At 44.0% G+C, this 21,725-nt stretch overlaps 1 protein-coding gene across 1 annotated transcript in view; it reads right to left on the bottom strand.

Annotated features, from left to right (window-relative positions):
- The window catches only part of LOC310987545 (uncharacterized protein), a gene marked incomplete at both ends in the record, with an annotated part of 181,470 nt that extends 167,269 nt beyond the window's left edge, over positions 1 to 14,201 (bottom strand). Inside the window, 10 exons of the mRNA XM_083973855.1 lie at positions 7,574 to 7,747; positions 7,839 to 8,012; positions 8,104 to 8,277; positions 9,938 to 10,090; positions 10,190 to 10,363; positions 10,476 to 12,270; positions 12,422 to 12,647; positions 12,782 to 12,860; positions 13,883 to 13,987; positions 14,113 to 14,201. Coding sequence (XP_083829981.1) covers positions 7,574 to 7,747; positions 7,839 to 8,012; positions 8,104 to 8,277; positions 9,938 to 10,090; positions 10,190 to 10,363; positions 10,476 to 12,270; positions 12,422 to 12,647; positions 12,782 to 12,860; positions 13,883 to 13,987; positions 14,113 to 14,201 — 3,143 coding nt within the window. The remainder of the gene's footprint in view (positions 1 to 7,573; positions 7,748 to 7,838; positions 8,013 to 8,103; positions 8,278 to 9,937; positions 10,091 to 10,189; positions 10,364 to 10,475; positions 12,271 to 12,421; positions 12,648 to 12,781; positions 12,861 to 13,882; positions 13,988 to 14,112) is intronic.
- Positions 14,202 to 21,725: the final 7,524 nt, after the last annotated feature.

Raw genomic sequence — 21,725 nt, 5'->3', positions numbered from 1 at the left:
GCATTGACATCAGACAGTCCAGGGGCAAATTTGGACAAATAATTAATCATGCCAAGGATTGTTTCCAGCTCACCTTTGTCTTTTGGTGGCTCCATGTCCTTTACAGCTGCAATCTTAGCTGGATCCGGCTTGATTCCATCCTTGGTGATTCTGTGTCCAAAGTAGCTGACCTCAGTGGCACAGATTGTACTCTTATCTGGGTTGAGCTTGACTCCTCGCTCCCTGGAGCGCTGCAACATGGCACGGAGGTTGGTATCATGTTCTTCTTTAGTCTTGCCATAGATGAGGATATCGTCAACTATTGCTGTGACACCCTGCAAACCCTCATAAGTCTCATCAACTTTACGCTGAAACTCATCCTGAGCAGAGATCAATCCAAAAGGCAAGCGGAGGAATCTGTATCGTCCAAAAACAGTGTTGAATGTTGTCAGCTGTGAGGACTCATCTGAGAGCTTAATGGCCCAGTAGCCCGACCTTGCATCCATTACACTGAAGAAACAGGCTCCTGCCAATTTGGATGTGGTGTCATCAAGGGTAGGTAAAGGGTAGTGCGGGCGTTTTATGACTTTATTCAGGTCCCTTGGATCAAGACATACTCTCAGTTTTCCTGTGCGTGGTTTTTCTGCTGCGACCATGGAATTAACCCATTCAGTTGGTTCAGTGACTTTCACAATAATGTCTTGTTTTTCCATGTTTTGTAGTTCCTCCTTGAGGCGGTCGCGGAGGGCCAAAGGGACGCGCCTAGGTGGGTGAACTACAGGTACTGCATTGGGGTTAATGTGAATTGTGCACTCTCCAGGAAACAGTCCTATTCCTGTGAATACATCAGCAAACTCATCCATAACTGATGTCTCAGGTGAGCTGTGCACAGACAGTATGAGTTTAATGAGTCCAAAGTCCAAACATGCTTTTAATCCTAGCACTGGAGGAGCCAGTGTGTCAACGATGTGGACCTTTAATGTCAGATGAATGTCTTTGTACTGGCATTTGATGTTGCACTTTCCTCTGACAGATAGCTTCTCACCCCCATAGCCATAGAGAGGGCGTGTTGTTGGTTGTAGTGTGTCCTGTATCCCAAGCCTTTGGAAAACATTAGTGGGAATGACATTAGCTGAGGCTCCAGTGTCTAGCTTAAAGGTGACTGTAGTTTTACTAGGTCCAACCAACACATCTGCATATGCCTGTTCAGTTTGTCTTTTGTTATTACTGTCTTGTGTTACTGCATCAATAAACAAATCTTCATTGTCTGTCTTGCTGTGTGAGTCAATTTCACTTACAGTGTGCACTCCTTTACTTTGCTTTGAGCGGCATACTTTTGCAAAATGATTCCATTTGCTGCATATTTTGCACTGTTTACCTTTCGCTGGACAGCTGTCTTTTGCTCCATGAGGCTTGTTTCCGCAGTAGCCACAGGTTTTATGACGCTCTCTGTCCCCTTCAGGTCTGTAGGTGCTCTCCATATTTCCTGTTGCCCTGTCCTGGCGCGTTTTCCAAGCTGTCTTCCTTGAATAATGGCGACCGATAGCATGGACAGACTGCTCCTGCAGGCCACTGTTGCCGCTAGCTATAGTCTTGAGCTGTGCTTGGGCCATATCATGAGATCTGACAATGTCTATAGCTCTATCCAACGTCAAGTCGGAACCGACATGCAGTAGCTTTTCTCTTACTTTAGGTGAATGGATCCCAAACACGACACGGTCTCTCACCATTTCCTCGTTGTTTGCATAATTACAGTCCTTCACAAGCAGTCTCAAATCCGTCAAAAACTGTTCAAATGGCTCGTTAGCTCCTTGGACTTTTTCTTGGAATTTATAACGAGCAAATAAGATGTTTGACTTTGGCATGACGTATGCTTCATAGCGCCCATAGTACGTATTCAGTACCTTTCGTTCGTCGTCTGTAAGCGTCCATGTGTTGTATATGTCCCGGCCTCTTTCGCCGACCCAAATGAGAAGGTAGCTGCACTTTTCGTCTTCTCCCTTCTTCTTAAACGGACCAGAAAACATCAATTCCACGTGGAGCTTGAATTTTCGCCATGCTTCGGGCAGGTTGCTCGCATCCCAGTCCATACGAGGTGACGGAACTCCGGCGACGTCCATCTTGTTGCGACGCTTGTCTTTCCTTTTACTCTGACACCATGTCTTGTTCTGTACTGGGTAACAGAACTTGAGGCAACACACGACGTGCTGCTAACTGTACTTTTATTCACCACTTCGGGAACACACAGCAGTCTGCATCACTGTCTGCAGTAGAACTAGGAAGTAAACACACACACATGCCACCTGTGCCAATCACATTCATGTATACTTCAGGGACCGGTCGGAAATCATATTCTCTGAGAATATTACAGGTATGTATGGATGAACACTGAGCACAGAGAAGAAGGAGCTGGAGTCTTTATCTAGTGATGATACAGAGCAGGAGGAGACGAGGAGGAAACACTTCATCATGTGTTTTCTCCATGTGATGTCACTGCAGTGTGAGACACACACTTTCACTCTCTGGCTCTCAAGCTGCACAAACACACGTCACAGCAAATAAGATGAAGACACAACAGGTGAAGAAGAAGAAGAAGAAGAGTGGTGGTTTCAGTGTTTGATGAGGAAGGAAACACACTCAACACGTTTGTTAGAGCTCAGTGAAACAGTGAGTTTAGTGAGAAACACTGAGTGTGAACACAACTTGTGTTTGTTTGAAGAAAACTCCCCAGGAAGCTGAAGAATGAGGCTGTGAGCAGGTTTCCACAGGAGCCACAGCAGCAGTGAGTGGATGAAGGAGCTCTAATAGAAACCATCTGATCACAGTGACAGGACGGATCAGGATCTCATGATCAATCACTCTGTTCTTCTCTGCTCTTCACACTGATCAGCTGCAACACACTGACTCACTGAGATCAGTCACATCATGTGGAACAAAGCAGCCGTCCTCAGGACCAGTCCTGAGCTCCATCAAACCTGTCCACACATTCTTACTGGACTTGAAGTCAGAGTCCAGAGGAAGCAGAGAAACTGTAGAGCAGAGAGAACCAGGCTCAGCTCAGAGCACATGGACTCAGACAGGAAGTGAAGCTCCAGCTGCTGGAGACTTTCAATAAGGAGCCACTTGGCTGTCTTTACACTGCACGGTTCAAGTGGCCCAATTCAGATTTTTTTCCTCTCAAGTGGCTCAGATCGGATCTGTAACATGAATGTGTAAACGGGACAAAAGCGCATTGAATCGGATATTGTCAAATCAGATTCAGGCCCCTGTTATATGTGGAAATAAATCAGATACAAATCGGATATCTGCTATGGGTCACTTCTGATAGAACATGTAAATAGCAGGGGTGCAAACTTCTCAAAAGGTGCCAAGATACCGACCCCCTAGGGGGGTCCGGGGGCATGCTCCCCCGGAACATTTAAAAAAAAAAAAAAACTATATAGATGAATTTACAGTCAATTTTAGCATGAGACTAGGGTCCAGATTTACTCAGGGTTACACAGCTTTTGCTCGTGTTAAACCTGCACAATCTGTCTCTCCCCAGCCTGTGGTCAGTTTATCCAGATATCGCCTGTTAGGAAATTTGCTCCAACGTTTGTTTTAGGAGAAATACAGAGGTAGTCTGAGGCTAGTAGGCTACATCCATGCTACCGGCACGTCTCAGGCAGTAGCCGGTCTACTAAACCGATAGCCCGGGGCCGACTCCGTCGTCTTCACACTGGCGATAACGAGCCGAGTAACTTCATCCGAAAGTTTTTAGAGGTTTCAGGGCTGTACGTTAACTTTTTCAGCAGCACTAGTGCTACAGAGGCTGACAGTTTTTTAGCACAGGACCAGAGAGTTGTAGCACACCCTAAAAAGGTCCATTACCTCTACAGAATATGTTATCCACAATAACTCGAAATGTTTTCAGATACAGAAGAAGAATCTTTATTTCACTTTAACCAACCAATTTTTATATAACAGGCGTGACATATTTAATAGGGGTGAAACGGTTCACAAAATCCACTTTTCGGTTTGGTTCACGGTTTTGTGCTCACGGTTTTCGGTTCGGTTTGGTATACTTTGATTGTTGGGAAAATCAATCATGCCTTGTATATTCAGGTTAAAACTGAAAGAATGAGACAGTCTGACATCTGATACATCATTGTGACAGGCTGAGGTTAAAAATAGGTGAGATTCTGGCGGCAAGAGAGTAGACATTGATAGTTCCAACATGTTTTAATTTATTGGGCAAAGAAAGTTATCTAACAAATGCTAAGAACAATTAGATATTCACTGAAATATATAACCTATATTAATTGTGGTTCTTACAAAAATTATATCTTATAAAATATAAAAGCTAAAATGTTTCTTAAAACTCTGCCCCTTTAATTAGTGCATACAAAATAATTTAACTTTAGCCTACTACTTTTACACATTACCAGCAACATAAAGTGAAACAGAGGCAGAGGTGTCCTGCCACAGTCTCGTTTGGGCTCTCACCGAAATAAAACCCACTATTATTATTGTGGTGTTCAACAGCATTTCAGCACTGTCACTGTCACTGTCAGTCTCCTGCTGCTGCACAGGTCGCGCTGCAGCGCTAATAAATGCTAAACGCGCTTATCGCGATCATCACAAGTCAAAAGTCCCAGCCCCTTTCCTCAGACTTCTCTCTGAAGCCACGCCTTCACCTTTACGTAGATGTGGGTGAGGACACCTAAGGCGCATTGCCAGGGCCGGCTCTAGGCATAGGCGATATAGGCGGTCGCCTAGAGCGCCAACTGCTGGAGGGGCGTCGCCAGTCAAGGGGAAAAAGAAAAAAAAAAAGATGTCCGCTGGCGCCCCCTCACTTAGTGTTTTCTGTGTAGAAAAAAAACCCCAAAACAAATAAATAAACAATGACAAACATGTTCCTAAATTGTGTATAGTCACACAGATACCTGTCTGCAGCAGGAATGCTCTCAAGCCGTTTTCTTGTTAGAAATGCCACATTTTTAATTAGATGTGTGGCACAAATGCCGGCGCGTTTGCGCAACCGTCTCGATATGTTTTTTTTTTTTCATATTTCGGTCATTTATGCAGTGGAAATGCGGTTCAACTACTGTGATTGGGAGGCTCTCCTCTTTCAAATACGCACGGCCGCACGCCCTTGACGACCTGTCAATCAAAACAACAACTGTGAAGCACTTCGAAACAGCAGAGTCGTTCAGAGGGATAGAGAGAGAGAGAGAGAGAGAGAGAGAGAGAGAGAGAGAGAGAGAGAGAGAGAGAGAGAGAGAGAAGCAGTGAGGATGATGACGGTGCTTCAGAGGTTTAAAGTTCTGACTAATTTGATGAGGAAGATTATGAAAAAAGAATCGAGAGTTGAGATTTCAGCCTGCTGAGACAGCAGGGCCAGTGGGCCACAGCTCCAGATCAGCTCCAGCTCTGTATTCAGACCTGCTGAGCTATCAAACTAGTTTTTTTTTTTTTTTTTTACCTCTCAAACAGTACCACAATGACAACACATATAGGGTACATTGTATAGGCTAAATATTGTAAATTTTGTGTGTTTTTTTGTCTATTTAGTTGATATTTGGAGACAATTTCTCATTTCGGGCTACACACATCTCATGAAGTTTGAAATGTAATGTGAAGTCAATATTTAGCTTCTGTTATCCCACATTTGAGACATTTGAGAATGACAGTTAGGCCTAACATTTATGCTCAAAAAGCAATTTCACAATTTTTTTTCTACACTTATCGCCTTATATCATATAGTATATTCCACTGCTTTTGTGAAGCCGAGACTTTCGTATACCCATTTCAAGCACCACAACAGTTTGTTCTCATGATTGTGAAGAGACTAATTTTTTCATGTCTTCACCCAGGATTTACTCAATGCAATTTTACTGATTGTTGTGCAAATTGTGTATCTCAGGGTCAGAGGGGACATAGAGATACACTGCTATGTTATCGTTATGATCATTATGATCATTGTTGGGGGGGGGGCGCCTGAGAGTAATCTCGCCTAGGGCACCAAAATGGCTAGAGCCGGCCCTGCGCATTGCCAGAGCTACATTGCCACTCATCAGACTGGAGTGTGGCTTTCTGCAGACCAGGGTGAAGACTGTGATCGCACATGCGAGAGGAGGGAGAGGGGGAGAAATGGCAGCTTGATTGGGCGTAGGCAGAACCAGACATGAATGCATCTGATTGGTTTTTCCTTTTCGGAGCGAAAAGCATGGATTGGTCAGAGTTTTGTCAGTCCTGCAGCTGCCACAGAGGGCTGATTGTTTTCGTTTCTTTTTCTGAAAACATAATGAATTGACTACTCTCAGGATAGAAGGACCATTTCACCCAGTATAACAAAAAGTGTTTCTGAACATGATTACTAGGGATGCACGATAGTTATCGGTCCGATAATTATCGGCCCGATATCAGGAAATTATGACGTCATTTCGATAAATCCGAAATCATAAACTTATCGGCCCGATAAGATTTATTATATATTTTTTGTCAGCACTGCTGTATGGGTCGTTTTTTTTTTTTTTTACTCCTTCATGAGACCTGTGGCCTGCAGTGAATGCTGCGTTCAAGTGACCTCCCTATAATCGGAAAAACAACTTTCTGACTGAAATCAGAATAGTCCCTCATTTCGGAAAACAACTCGTCAACTCGGTCATAATTTTGGTAGTTGCCGACTTGACTTATCCCAATTACCCTTATTACACATAAACCATAGAAATATGAACATAAAAAGGTCTGAAGAACGGCTCGCAAAACGGGAACGGGGAACTTCCGTCAACACGTGAACACAGCACAACGTGCGTACTGGGTTTGTAAACACAGAACATGACGGCGCTAATGTGGGACGATAATAAAGCAGCTGCAGCTGAAATGTTGTTGATACACTCTGAAATAAAGTCTGATCAAAACATCTGGAGAGACTCAGAGCACAGCTGCCAACAGCTGGTTTCATCACTGAGATCTCTTCTCCTGAATATGACACAGTGAGTCATGATGAGACAAAGAAGTCATGAGGAGAAACTCCTGATCCCAGTAGTTCATCACTGTGATGGATGGAAGCTGCACAGCTCATGTTTGAAACACTGAGATTTTGGCTTCAGTATAAACTGTGTTGGGACGAGTCAGACTGTGACAGAGGACGTCAGTGGAGTGGGCGGAGCTTGACTGTGGCCAACACCACCTCTGGATATGGTCTGAGTGATCAGATCTGATGTCATCAATGCATTAATCACCTGAGACAGATGGTAATACCAGGTGTGAACGGGGCCATAGAAAATGTTCCAGCTCCTCCTCCTCTATCAGACAGTGTGTGTGGCTGCAGCAGCCTCTCCATACCTGAGAGAGTCCAGTCTCCAGTCTGGATCCTCCAGTCCAGCAGACAGCAGCTTCACTCCTGAGGCTCCTGGATGATTGTAGCTCAGGTCCAGCTCTCTCAGATGGGAGGGGTTGGAACTCAGAGCTGAGGCCAGAGAAGCACAGCCTTCCTCTGTGACCAGACATCCTGACAGACTGAACACACACAACAACACACAGGAAACCACTGTCAACACCTGGAGGTGTGTTCAAGTGTAATCAGATAAACAGCTTAATGGATCCTCACCTGAGAGTCTCCAGTGTACAGTGTGAACTCTCCAGTCCACCAGACAGCAGCTTCACTCCCGAGTCCTGCAGGTTGTTGTTACTCAGGTCCAGATGTCTCAGATGGGAGGGGTTGGAACTCAGAGCTGAGACCAGAGAAGCACAGCCTTCCTCTGTGACCAGACATCCTGACAGACTGAACACACACAACAACACACAGGAAACCACTGTCAACACCTGGAGGTGTGTTCAAGTGTAATCAGATAAACATCTTAATGGAGCCTCACCTGAGAGTCTCCAGTGTACAGTGTGAACTCTCCAGTCCACCAGACAGCAGCTTCACTCCCGAGTCCTGCAGGTTGTTGTTACTCAGGTCCAGGTGTCTCAGATGGGAGGGGTTGGAACTCAGAGCTGAGGCCAGAGAAGCACAGCCTTCCTCTGTGACCAGACATCCTGACAGACTGAACACACACAACAATACACAGGAAACCACTGTCAACACCTGGAGGTGTGTTCAAGTGTAATCAGATAAACAGCTTAATGGATCCTCACCTGAGAGTCTCCAGTGTACAGTGTGAACTCTCCAGTCCACCAGACAGCAGCTTCACTCCCGAGTCCTGCAGGTTGTTGTTACTCAGGTCCAGGTGTCTCAGATGGGAGGGGTTGGAACTCAGAGCTGAGGCCAGAGAAGCACAGCCTTCCTCTGTGACCAGACATCCTGACAGACTGAACACACACAACAACACACAGGAAACCTCTGTCAACACCTTCCGTCTGTTTCAGAAAGCGGGATTAGTGGAAACTCTGAGTATGCTGAGCCTGAGATGAGGAAACTCTGAGTTTTCCGTTTCAGAGAGCCGGATCAGCGTAATGCTGAGTCAGTCACTATGGCAACATGTGCTGTGAAGCAAACCTGCTCCCTGGCAGGTTTGATCCATCTAAACCTAAGGTTGATGCTGAGCGTGGAGCAGGAAGGAAAGACATCGTGTCATTTAGTGAATGAAGTCATGGATGTGGAAGTGAAACTTATTTAAAGGCTGTAGCAGAGCGGATCATTACAGTAGATTCTGTTGGAAGATTTATTACCTCTATAAAAGATAGCTACTGTTTAATCCACACATTGTGGATAGGCGATAATTCATTATCATCAGAGCAGATTTTATATTTATATTTCGTCATTACATTTTTAACAGCTTTTTAAAAGTATTTATTTTATTCTTTTTTTCTTTTCTTTTCTTTTTTACATCAGAGACAGTGAACGCAGCAGCATGACAACGGCTCGACGGGCTGCATATCGCTCTGTTAGCCTATAAGACAAGACCTTGCAGGTTTTCATGTGGGACAGTGTGAACAGAAATTGTTATACATGATATTGAAGATTCAGTGAACCTCTGTCGGCTCCTCTGTGTCCATAGCAACTATTCAGCAATTAAATAACCCAAATATTGCAACATTAAAGTAAAAGCTAAATGTCTTACTGTTTGATTTGAAGTGGATACAGCTGAACAGATCAATAGAGCTATCAAATTTAAATGGGCATTTTTGAGAGGCCACAGATTACACACAACCACATAGGCTACTCTTTTATATAATCATGAGAAAATGCATTGCCGACCAAAATGTATGATAAACCCTTGGTTTCGAACCAGGGCTGACTGCATAAAAGGCACATGAGCTACCAAGTGAGCTATATGACAACATACAGTATTTGTATTTTAATGAGCTTTTGTTCCATTGTGTTCCGAGTTTTTTAGAGAACACACTGCACTCTTTTTCCCATGTCAGCTCACGCGGTTTCGGCTCAATTTGATGTTTTTAATGTGTTCATACTCCACATAAGCCTCCATTAAACTCTCGAGTTGGGTTGGAGTGAAATTCACGGCTCTATTTCTTTCTTTCTGTCATTGCGAATCGTGTCATCTGTGCTCCACTGATGATGGCTTCTTGTGCTCATGGTGAACGCACCTTCCCCAGGCTCAACATACTCTGGGTTGATTGATCTAATTCTTTTTTTTTTTTAAGTATATTTTGGGCATTTATGCCTTTATAGATAGTACAGTTGAGACAGACAGGAAACGGGGAGGCAGAGAGAGGGGGAATGACATGCAGTAAATGGCGCCCAACGCGGGACTCAAACCAGGGCCGACTGCAGCGAGGACTGTGCCTCTATACATGGGGCGCCCGCTCTCACCACTACACCACGCGACGCCCCAATTGTACTAATTCTGATCACCTGTTCTGAAACCAAAAACTCAAGAGTTTTCCAGTTAAGGCTCAATCAACCCTGAGCTAGGGATTTGACTCTGAGTTTGTTGAGCCTGCTTCCTGAAACGGACCACTGCTGTGTCATCAGTGTCAACAGATAAACAGCTTGATGGATCCTCACCTGAGAGTCTCCAGTCCACCAGACAGCAGCTTCACTCCTGCGTCCTGAAGTTTGTTGTTACTCAGGTTCAGGTGTCTCAGATGGGAGGGGTTGGAGTTCAGAGCTGAGGCCAGAGAAGCACAGCCTTCCTCTGTGACCAGACATCCTGACAGACTGAACACACACAACAACACACAGGAAACCTCTGTCAACACCTTCCGTCTGGAGGTGTGTTCAAGTGTCATCAGAAAAAACAGCTTGATGGAGCCTCACCTGAGAGTCTCCAGTGTACAGTGTGGACTCTCCAGTCCACCAGACAGCAGCTTCACTCCTGAGTCCTGCAGGTTGTTGTTACTCAGGTCCAGCTCTCTCAGACTAGAGGACTGGGAGCTGAGGACTGAGGACAGAGCTTCACAGCTTCTCTTTGAGAGGTTACAGCTGCTCAGTCTGAAGAGATAACAAGGCGAATTAAAGAAGGAAGGAATTTATTTTCTGTCCTGTTGAAAAGACAGAAGTGTTTTATATAATGATGAATAAATCCAACTATCTCTACACTTACAGAGCTTTATTAGAGGCTTTGACCACTGGCAGCAGCCTCAGAAGAGCCTTCTCTGAAGCAGAGTATTTCTTCAGATCAAACTCATCCAGATCTTCTTCTGATGACAGTAAGATGAAGACCAGAGCTGACCATTGAGCAGGAGACAGTTTATCTGTGGAGAGACGTCCTGATCTCAGGGACTGTTGGATCTCCTCCACTAGAGAACGATCGTTCAGTTCATTCAGACAGTGGAACAGATTTATGCTTTTTTCTGCAGAGGGAGTCTCTTCGATCTTCTTCTTGATGTACTGGACTGTTTCCTGACTGGACCGTGAGTTACTTCCTGTCTTTGTCATCAGACCTCGTAGGAGATTCTGATTGGTCTCCAGTGAAAGACCCAAGAGGAAGCGGAGGAACAAGTCCAGGTGTCCATTTGGACTCTGTAAGGCCTTGTCCACAGCACTCTGGTAGAAAGGTGTAAATGTGTCTTTAAACACTTGAGACCACAGAGATGTTGTTTGTTGTTGTGAATTCAGGTTGAGTCCAGAGTTGATGAAGGTCAGATGAACATGAAGAGCAGCCAGAAACTCCTGAACACTCAGATGGACGAAGCAGAACACCTTGTCCTGGTACAGGCCTCTCTCCTCTTTAAAGATCTGTGTGAACACTCCTGAGTACACTGAGGCTGCTCTGATATCGATGCCACACTCTGTCAGGTCTGATTCATAGAAGATCAGGTTTCCTTTCTGCAGCTGCTCAAAAGCCAGTTTTCCCAGAGACTCAATCATCTTCCTGCTCTCTGGACTCCAGTGTGGATCTGTCTCAGCTCCTCCATCATACTTGACCTTCTTCAGTTTTAGATAAACCACCAGGAAGTGGATGTACATCTCAGTCAGGGTCTTGGGCAGCTCTCCTCCCCCTCTGGTCTTCAACAGCTCCAGAACTGTAGCAGTGATCCAGCAGAAGACTGGGATGTGGCACATGATGTGGAGGCTTCGTGATGTCTTGATGTGGGAGATGATCTCTCTGGCCTGCTCCTCATCTCTGAACCTCTTCCTGAAGTACTCCTCCTTCTGTGGGTCAGTGAACCCTCTGACCTCTGTCACCATGTCAACACACTCAGGAGGGATCTGATTGGCCGCTGCAGGTCGTGTGGTTATCCAGAGACGAGCAGAGGGAAGCAGTTTCCCCCTGATGAGGTTGGTCAGCAGCACGTCCACTGAGGTGGACTCTGTCACATCAGTCAGGATCTCAGTGTTGTGGAAGTCCAGAGGAAGTCGACACTCGTCCAGACCGTCAAAGATGAAGACGACCTGGAACTGATCAAACCTGCAGATTCCTGCTTCTTTGGCTTCAGAGAAGAAGTGATGAACAAGTTCCACCAAGCTGAACTTTTCCTCTTTCAGCACATTCAGCTCTCTGAAGGTGAAGGGAAATGTGAAGTGTATGTCCTGGTTGTCTTTGTCTTCAGCCCAGTCCAGAGTGAACTTCTGTGTTAAGACTGTTTTCCCAATGCCAGCCACTCCCTTTGTCATCACTGTTCTGATTGGTCGGTCTCTTCCAGGTGGGGATTTAAAGATGTCTTCTTGTCTGATGGTTGTTTCTGGTCTGTCTGGTTTCCTTGAAGCTGTTTCAATCTGTCTGACCTCATGTTCATCATTGACCCCTCCAGCCCCTCCCTCTGAGATGTAGAGCTCTGTGTAGATCTGGTTCAGAAGGGTTTGGTTTCCTGCTTTAGAGATCCCCTCAAACACACACTGGAAATTCTTCTTCAGGGCAGATTTGAGTTTATGTCGACAAACTGCGGCAAGATGTTCTGAATGAAAACACAAGAAATCAGACCAATAATAAATATAACATGATAATTCCTCTAATAATGACTATATGAACATGTTTCCCTCCATGTGTTGATGTCAGTGAACATCTCATTTGTCCATGATGTTGAATCTTTACAGAAATCCCCTTACTGCTCTGCAGACGCTCAGCCAGCTCCTCCTGCTTCCTGCTCCTCAGGAACTTCACTGTGATCTTCTCTAACGCCTCTCTGATGCTCCTCTGCTCTTCATCCTCACCATCCACCACCTCTTCATCCTCCCTCTGAGTCCCTGAGCATTCTGGGTAATCTGGACTCAGAAGCTTGTGGATCTTCTTCAGCTCGTTCTTCACAAAAGTGACCATGTTCTCCTCCAGCAGCTGGAACAGAAACTCTATGAGTGACAGCATCAAACTAAAACCTGACAGACTGACAATCCACTGGTGTCAAAGTGCAGCATGGAGATGATTGTGAACACAACAGATGTAACAGCAGCTGTTGGACATGTCCTCACCATAAACATGGAGTCCAGGTGTGTTTGATGCTGCTGGGCAGACTGACCACTGGGAACCTCTGAGCTCTCCTGGTCCACTCTGTGGAGGAATCAGTGTGAAGTGAACATCAGTACAGAGAGATAATACAAGATGGACTTTATATGTCCCATGAGGACGTTCACAACAGAGACACTTTGATTTCAGACTTGGTCCAACAACACGTCGTACAAACTGGTTCATTTCTATAACCTGAATCTGACTGTCAGTTACAGCTTACATCTGATCAGCTGATCCACGTCCTCCTTTGAAGTTAATGTACCGGTCATGTGACACGTTGCTCTGTAAAGACAGACAGCTGGGTTCAGGAGAGTCTGGTCTCTGCTGCTGGATCCTGAAACAACAACACAACTGATGTTAAATAGTTTTAGGTTTTCAAAAATAAAAAAATGAACACAATAAAGATGGACCTTAATAAAAAAATCCTTATTCCTGTAGATAAAATCTGTAAACAATGATGATGAAGGATTTTGTTTTTTACGTCAGAAAATGTCATTTATCTCTTTGTTTTGTTCTGAAGATGAGTTGACGTTTCTATCTTTACCTGAGTTTTGCTGATTCTCTCTCTCAGTATTTGTGGACGTTTGTTCGTCTGCTCCTGTAAAAAGCAGCTGCTGAGATTCTGCTTCAGCTCCTGTAACTGATCTGATCCTCTGTCTCTGCTCTCTGTGTCTGACATCACTCTGAACTCACTAGAAATCACTGATCGGCCCCTCGCCCTGTTGCACACCTCAAAGCTGCCACCAGGAGGCGACTTGATGCAGCCAACATCACCATGTTCCTTCTACCAGGTGGAAACAAGACCATCAACATTTAGAGTAAATGAAAAGATGATTTTAACCCAGTGGTTACTTCCTGTTTTAAGTAGAAGGTGCTGACATATTTCCTGTTGCTACTGGGCTGCACTGTGAGAATTACTGAATATTAACATGTTGATGTTCAGGCAGGGACTCTTTACTGCAGCTGGACAATGTCAATGTGTGTCTGAGTTGTAACTCTTTTTGACTCCACAGGAAGAACATTCAACAGAAACTCAAAAGCTTTGAAATTAAGTTTTGTCTTACATCTGATCAGCTGATCCTTTAAAGTTCAATATCTCATCCTTTGAGTTGTCGCTCTTTAGAGACAGACAGCTGGGTTCAGGAGAGTCTGGTCTCTGCTGCTGGATCCTGAAACAACAACACAACTGATAAATGTGCATGTTGGAGAAAAACTGCTGAAAAATATATTCAATCTTTTAATAAACACAACAACTGACTTTTAGAGAGAAAAGTCTGACAGTTTTAATTCTGACCTTTGACCTCTGGTCTGGTCCTGATGTCCCCCACACAGAGTGGTTTTAGAGGGAGGGGCTCCCTCCTCTCTGTCCTCACACTGATCCATGCTGCTGAGGTCACATCCACATCAGCTCACACACACTTTGTAGCTTCACCTGCAGAGGAAACACACATCATTCATGTGCACAGCAGCTCACATGTCCATCATGTCTCCAGCTGCTCCTCCACTGATTGGCTCTTCTTCTCTGCTTCATATCAGTGTCAGCTGAATGCAGTCACACAGCAGTGAGGAAGAGGAAGCTGCCATCAGCTGCTGTACTTCTACTATCAGTCCACTAGATGGCGTCATGAAGCTGCAGTGAAGTGAAGAGCAGCCCAGCAACATGATCCATGGACGACTGTTTCCATCCACTGACACACACAAGGACTGAGATCCACTGAGTTGATGTGACACAGTCTCTGTGTGGACAGCGTCCCTGTAGAAAACCACTGGATCAAACAAGCTACAGCTGATTGTTACACACACAACAACTGGGCCTCAACTCAGCTGCAGTACAAGCAGGAAGTAGCACAACAAGGAAATACTCAAGGAAAGTACAAGTACCTGACAACTGTACTGATGATAGGCAGTAACAGTACTGATCACCACAATCATCAACATCATATTAAAAACCCTGTGAGCCGCTCAGCCCACCACACTGAGTCCACATCAGTCCTGAGCCTGTAGTGTAGCCTAAATCTTTTTTTAAATGAACTACAATAGCAATGTGCAACAACAACTTGAAGTGCAACGCAGGTATTCTCTAGGGATTGACAAAGTTTGTTGCTTTTTGGGGCCCCGTGTGGTTATGAGGACCTAAGCAGGTGTTTAGTTCGCTTGTGTCTTTGGCCTGTCTCTGAGTGGAGCTGCACACAAATAACCACTCGTTTTAACTACTGATCATTGAACAACTCTACTTCTGCTCTTCTACCGACAACAGGTTCTGTTGGTCCAGACTTTACAGTTACAGCTCTGACTCAGCTACAGTAACATTATAATAACACAACAACAACACAACAATGAGAAGTTGAAGGGCAGAGAACTCAGGTAACGACAGGTGTTAACGAGGAAAACATTCAAACTGTTCACCTTACCTTCACATGAGAAAATAGACTGTGACACAACCGCGCTGGTTCAAAAGTGAAAGTAAACTTTGAACAGGATGTGGGGGAGGGGAGTGTCATGATCTGGGTGCAGAGACTGGTGTTTTTACTGCTGTTTATTTCAACCACTGAACCATAAAGGTTAAATATTAAAGACATTATCGACCTTCAGTCCGCCGCTTGAACATGTGTATTTCCCCTGTGCGTTGTCAGGACCGTGAGCAGGGGGCGACACTGATCCGCTGCAGCAGGTTATGTGTGAAGTACATTCATGTTTCTATGTTGTACCAGACGGCTGCATTGTATAGGGTAAGCAGCAATAATGAGCTGCCTCATGTTTTTGGTATGATTATATTGTACAAGGTCACTGCTGTTTTTTTTGTGCCCTGTTTTAGTCTGAAAGCATGTTGTGGGCAAAATAAAATCATTTTCATTGCATTAAAAAGAAAAAGTTCCTATAAAACCATCCACGTGGAAAACACAAAGAAGAGAAGAGTGGAGTGACTGCAGGTGTTCACACATGATGTTCATACAGCCTATGTGGGAGTGCTAAAAATAAAGAGGTAGATTAACCTTTTCCTTTTATTAACATAAAGACCAAATGTGCTTGATATTTTTCACATCAGATAAATCCTACCAGCACATTTATTTTGTGGTGTTCTCTTCTAGCTTTACCTCCTACCAATATAGGCAAAGTTTAAGACAGGACAGGACAGAAGGTTTATGTATGGAGGCTCCTGTGTCATTGAAGAAGGTTTCTTGGTGCGTTTAGGAGGTTTGGAAAGCTTTAAAGAAAGTTACTGAGCTTTTCTGGATGTTTGAGGTAATTATAGATGTTAAGTGTTTTGTGGCATTAAAAGGAACTGAGGATCCTCCATGAGTCATGTAATTTAGATATTTCTGGGAACATTAAGGAAAGCTAGAAGGGACATATAAGGTTGATGTTTGTTTGTTTTTTGTTATTTACATTTTCATGGGTCTCATTGGGACTCTGTTAGTCTTTCTGGAGGCTCCAGAGGTTTCCATGAGGGATGCAGGCGTCGTTGAAGAAGCTGTGAGGCTGCATTTATGGAGTATGTAAAGGAGGCCAAGGTAGTTTTTTGTTCTTCAGGGACATTATACTGTAGATCAAGGTTCTGTTGATCATTGAGGAAGCTGTAGTGGTTTTCAAAGATGCACTGAGGATCCTTCAAATTGGTTCTATAAATGTTTATCTGTTGTCCTGGATGTTACAAGAGTCATTGACAAGGTTCTTGGGATTAAAGAGGCCACAGCAGTCCTTGAGATGGTTTCATAGGTCCTACAGAAGGTTTACTTTAGCTGTTTATTTATAGTCCTGTCTGTGCAGCTGATTTACTCTTTGTCCTTCTTAGATTTTCTTGTAAGATCTACCGTGGTCTCCAGGGATCCTTGAGATGGTAATAGGGAATTCTTGAGGCGGCCCAATGGTCCTTGAGATGTTTTTGAGGTCTTAGAGATTATTCCATTGCTCCTTGAGAAGAATTTTTTTAATAGATAATAAATATAATCAGAGCAACAGCCTAAGATATGGAGAAGAAAATCGAGCAGGTAAATGTGATTTGTTTCCGTCATCAAAGGTTGTAGATCAGACGGAGATTGAGCTGATCATCAGAGGACGTTGATTAGTGTCAGTTTCTGAAGATTAAAATATGTTCAGTGAAAATGAAGCTGTCTGAGTCTGACATCTTCATGTAGGCTGAGTGTTTGTTTTCATTATTCTGAACAAGGTCTCTGACGTCCCTTCTCAAACAGTCTGTTGATAAACACAGTTCTAACATTTCACATCTGCTCGTTTTTCATCTTTTCCCAGATGCAAGAGTGGATTTTCCTGCAGTGAACCCTAAAGATGGTTACCGAAACACAGTAGCCGAGATGAGTTACTATAAAGGGTGTTTTTGTTTTGTGGGGAGGTTCTCCTAGTTTTCTGTGTTAAGGTTCCAGTGCAAATCAAAGGAAGCTATCCGGGTCTTGTGGGGGACTGCAGTTATTCTTAAAGGGATAGTTCAACATTTTGGCAAATTGGCCCATTGCCATAATCCCTATAGTCATAGCAGTAGGTTAGTTACCTTTAATTGTCGGTGCAAGCTATTTTTAGAACGGTGGAGCAGAGACGCGAGCTGCTCAGAGCAACGCAACTCAAAACGCTCTGGTGGACAAGTTGTGACCTGCACATTCACCACGCTATGAGATAATAACAGAACGTTACCACACAGAGTTGTTTTAGAGGTAAATACAGAGACTGCTTGCTGAAAAACTGCTCCCAACGAGAACACGCATCAGCGGTTTTGCATGAATTTACCTCTACATTACATAACATTAAATTATTATCTCATAGCGTGGTGAATGTGCAGGTCACAACTTGTCCACCAGAGCGTTGTGGAGTTGTTGGATTGTGTATTTGATGAGTTTGATGAGGGAAACCAAGAAATCCCATGAGCCTCCGTAGCGTAGCTCTGAGCAGCTCACGGCTCTGCTCCGCCGTTCTAAAAATAGCTTGCACCGACAATTAAAGGTAACGAACCTACTCCTAAAAATATAGGGATTATGGCAATGGGCCAATTTGCCAAAATGTTGAACTATCGCTTTAAGGTGGTTGGTGTTAATTGAGCAGGTCCAAAGGTTCTTGCGTAGGTTCTAGGTCCCAATGAAGAGAAACTGTCATCATTGCAATTTTTTAAAGATGGTTCTTGTGCTATTTGAGGTGGTTCCATTGGTCTTTGAGGTTTCACAAGTCTTAAATGGTCTATTCAGGAATTTTAGTGTGATTATGAGGTACTTTGGGACCTTGAGGTTGAGTAGACTCTAGGGCCTAGATTTTGTTTTATGGGTCCTCAATGTCCCACTGGTCCTGGAGAGGCGTTCATGTACAGTTTCACAGTTATTTGCTGTTACTTTTAATGTAACTGAAAATCTGTGGATCCTTGAGGAGGTCACACAGGTTCTTTGACATAATTAGCCTACTTTGAGAATTATTGAACCAGATATGATGAATATTGAGTAAATGTATTGATCACAATGGTTTCCAATGGAGATTAGGGGACTCTCTGTGGTGAATATTGTACAAACTCCTCAAGGGTCCAGACATTCATTAATAACTATGATCATATCCACAATAACAACTTAAGAATTCACATTTTAAAGATTTGGTAGACCCTTCACTTTCATCACTTTGCTCTTACTAATCTGTATCTACACTGTAGAAAAGTTTGTTTTCCATATTCTGCCAAAAGACCCCTCCACTCCCACCTAGCCTTGATTTTCATATTCATAAGGAATAACCAAAAACCTCCCAGTTGAACGTCACTGTGATGATGTCAGTCGTCGTCCTTGAGAACAGGTCAAGAGGTCCAGGGAGGAACACAGCACTGTGAGTGTCTCACTGTCCCCCAACGATGATACGCTAAATTAAATCATAAGTAAATTAATAATAGTGCTGCGTGTCCATCGCTGCTCCTCCTCTCTCGTCCCTCGAGGTTTTGCATGACGTCGTTCCTCGGCTCATCCATCAGCTCCGCAGATGACAGGACCTCGGATTAAAAATCACCTCGTCACCTTCAAGACCAGAGCGAGGCGATGAGAGTCCCGAGTCCTCATTAAGCGTTTGTGACGAAGACACCGGAGTCAGAGGACATCCCAGACACTGGAAAAGAAAACGACCAACGTGGGAGAAACCATGAACCATCAAAGAAGATTAACGTTAAATAATCTCAACATCACAGATTCAATCACTGAGCAGCAGAGGCCTGGACTCAGAGCGGATCAGATGCAGCATCTTTATCAGTCACAGCTGACTCGTGTTGCAGCTGTTTACAGTATGAGTTGATAAAACAAAACAAAAAAAGTCAGAATATCATGGCAGCAATGATCCACTGCTCCGTCTGCTCTCAGCCACAGGCAGGAAGGTCAGGATGGAGGGATGGGATGATGACGAGGAGGAGGAGGAGGAGGAGGAGGATTTGAAGCAGCTGTTGGATCCTGAAGCAAACTGAAGAGCAGAGGCAGAGGGAGTGATAGATCATGTGAAGGCAAAAAAAAAAAAAAAAAAACATTCCCCCATGCACTGATGAATGGGGCTGAATGAAGGATAGTGTCTTTGTTTTGTGGAGGAAAACTGTGGCTCAATGATCCTGTGCTGGAAAAATCTGCCATTTACAACAATTTTATAATTTCTTATTCCTTAACATCTAAATAATCGAAGATGTAGTGCCTCTGACAACACTACCCAGTCCCATCAAGCAGGATTTAGTCCACATTCCTCCACCACACACACATTCGTGACCCTCCGACAACCAAACTTTTTAAGGATTTAAAGAAATGTAGGAAACATCACAATTTGTGTTTATATATTGATGATTAAATGTTGAGAAATCTTGTTTACACTTGTGACAGTTCGAGTGATTTTAATATTTTTTGACTAAAAACAATCAAATTTTGTTTGAAAAGGCCTTAATGTCCAGAACAAATACATGGATGATGATGGGCCCCTGGAGAATCAAATTCAAAATTCAAATTCAAATTCAGTTTATTTGTCACTTTAATGAAAAACCTCTGTTTAACATGGGAGCGAGAAGCCGTTCTCCCTGTCATGTTGTATGCAATGCAAGAATATTTAGAGTTTTGTCAATCTGTCGGCTGTTGATGGATGAAAAATATCAATAATGGCATTAAATCAATAAACTACTCAGTTTCATCATTGATGAATGTATGTTATAGACAGTGAGGTTTGACAGAAACAGAAACAGAGCAGTCGGTGTCACCTGAGAAACGACAGGTGAAGTCATGTGACTGACTTGTGTCATGTGATCTGAGGCCATGGTTGCCGAGGGAGCAGCCTGATGTTCAGACGAGGCCTCGGTGGCCGGAGGCGGGTTAGGGTTTTCTTTCTGACTGACTGACTGACTGAGTGAGTGAGTGATGGCAGCAGCAGCTGAGCTCTGACGTCCTGACAAACACTCTGGAGATGAGATAATCACGCAAACAACCTCAAACAGAGCCGAGGAGACCAGCAGCCTGTCGGACGGACCCGTCCCCCTCAGGGACGCCGAGTGACCTCCACGACTGTCAGAACTATTTTTAGCTCCCAAAAGGACGACCTGACAGGACTCTGTTTTTGACTACATAAACTAAAACTTTTACAGTTTCTGTTTGTAATGAACCAACTCTTAGTTAAGTTATCAGACGACTTACAACACTAGAAACGGACAGATGACAATGAGCCAAGAACCCAAAACAACAGCAACCATTGGCTAACGTCATAGCGATGGCTACAGTCATTTATCAACACAACAGCTACCACTAGTGTATCGACACCATAGAAAACACTCAGCAACCGCCATGTCGGGGTCATTCCTATGTTCCCACAGCCCTATGTTCCCTCATTTCTAACTTTTGTTATCACTGAAAATTAGGCCCTATGTTCCCTCAGCCCTTTGGTCCCACCATTGGTTGGGTTTAGGCAATGAAGAAAGGAGTTGGTTAAGTTTAGTAAAAAGACCAGGTAGAGGCTAGACAGGCCAGACAGATAGAGTCCAGATAGGTAGAGAGAGTCCAGAGGGAACATAGGGCTGAGGGAACATAGGCACGCTCCCGCCATGTCAATATCAAAAAAACGTATTGAACCATAACAACCAACCGAAGCGTGCACTGTGTTGCAACATAATAACCCTCCCTTAGCAACCACTGATTCAACATTTTGGCAAACTGGCCCATTGCCATAATCCCTATAGTCATAGCAGTAGGTTTGTAACTTAATTTGTCGGTGCAAGCTATTTTTAGAACGGCGGAGCAGAGCCGCGAGCTGCTCAGAGCTACGCTACGGAGGCTCATTATGGGATTTCTTGGTTTCCCTCATCAAACTCATCAAATACACAATCCAACAACTCCACAACGCTCTGGTGGACAAGTTGTGACCTGCACATTCACCACGCTATGAGATAATAACACAACGTTACCACACAGAGTTGTTTTAGGGGGAAATACAGAGACTGCTTGATGAAAAACTGTCCCTGAAGGCAACATGCATAGTCGATTTTGAATGAATTTGCCTCTAAAACAACTCTGTCTCGTAACGTTGTGTTATTATCTCATGGTGAATGTGTGTCATTTTTCAGCAGATTTTTGGAACCACACTCACAACAATTATAGCAGCAGCACCAAAGACTTTTATTTTGTTGTTGTAATGCACACTGTGCCCCGTAGGGGGGCAAACAGCTCTCTAGTGTGTAGTTTAGCAGCTTTAAGACTTGTCTATATTTAATAAACAGGTACAGGTGTCAAACATTCAAATGAATCCAGATGTTGAGACTAAACAGCAGCAGCAGAACATTCCTGCAGCTGTCTGAAGGAGGAGGGGCAGTTGGGGATTCCTCTTTTCTGATTACCCCCCAGTCCTTCACTCTACACTGCAAAAAAAAAACTGCCCTGCAACATGTTTTAATCTGAATGTCTCCAGGGCTTTTATTTTGAA

This window comes from Trachurus trachurus (genome assembly GCF_905171665.1).
Source record: "Trachurus trachurus genome assembly, chromosome: 6".
Taxonomy (NCBI): Eukaryota; Metazoa; Chordata; class Actinopteri; order Carangiformes; family Carangidae; genus Trachurus; species Trachurus trachurus.
This window is presented reverse-complemented; position numbering and strand designations above follow the sequence as displayed.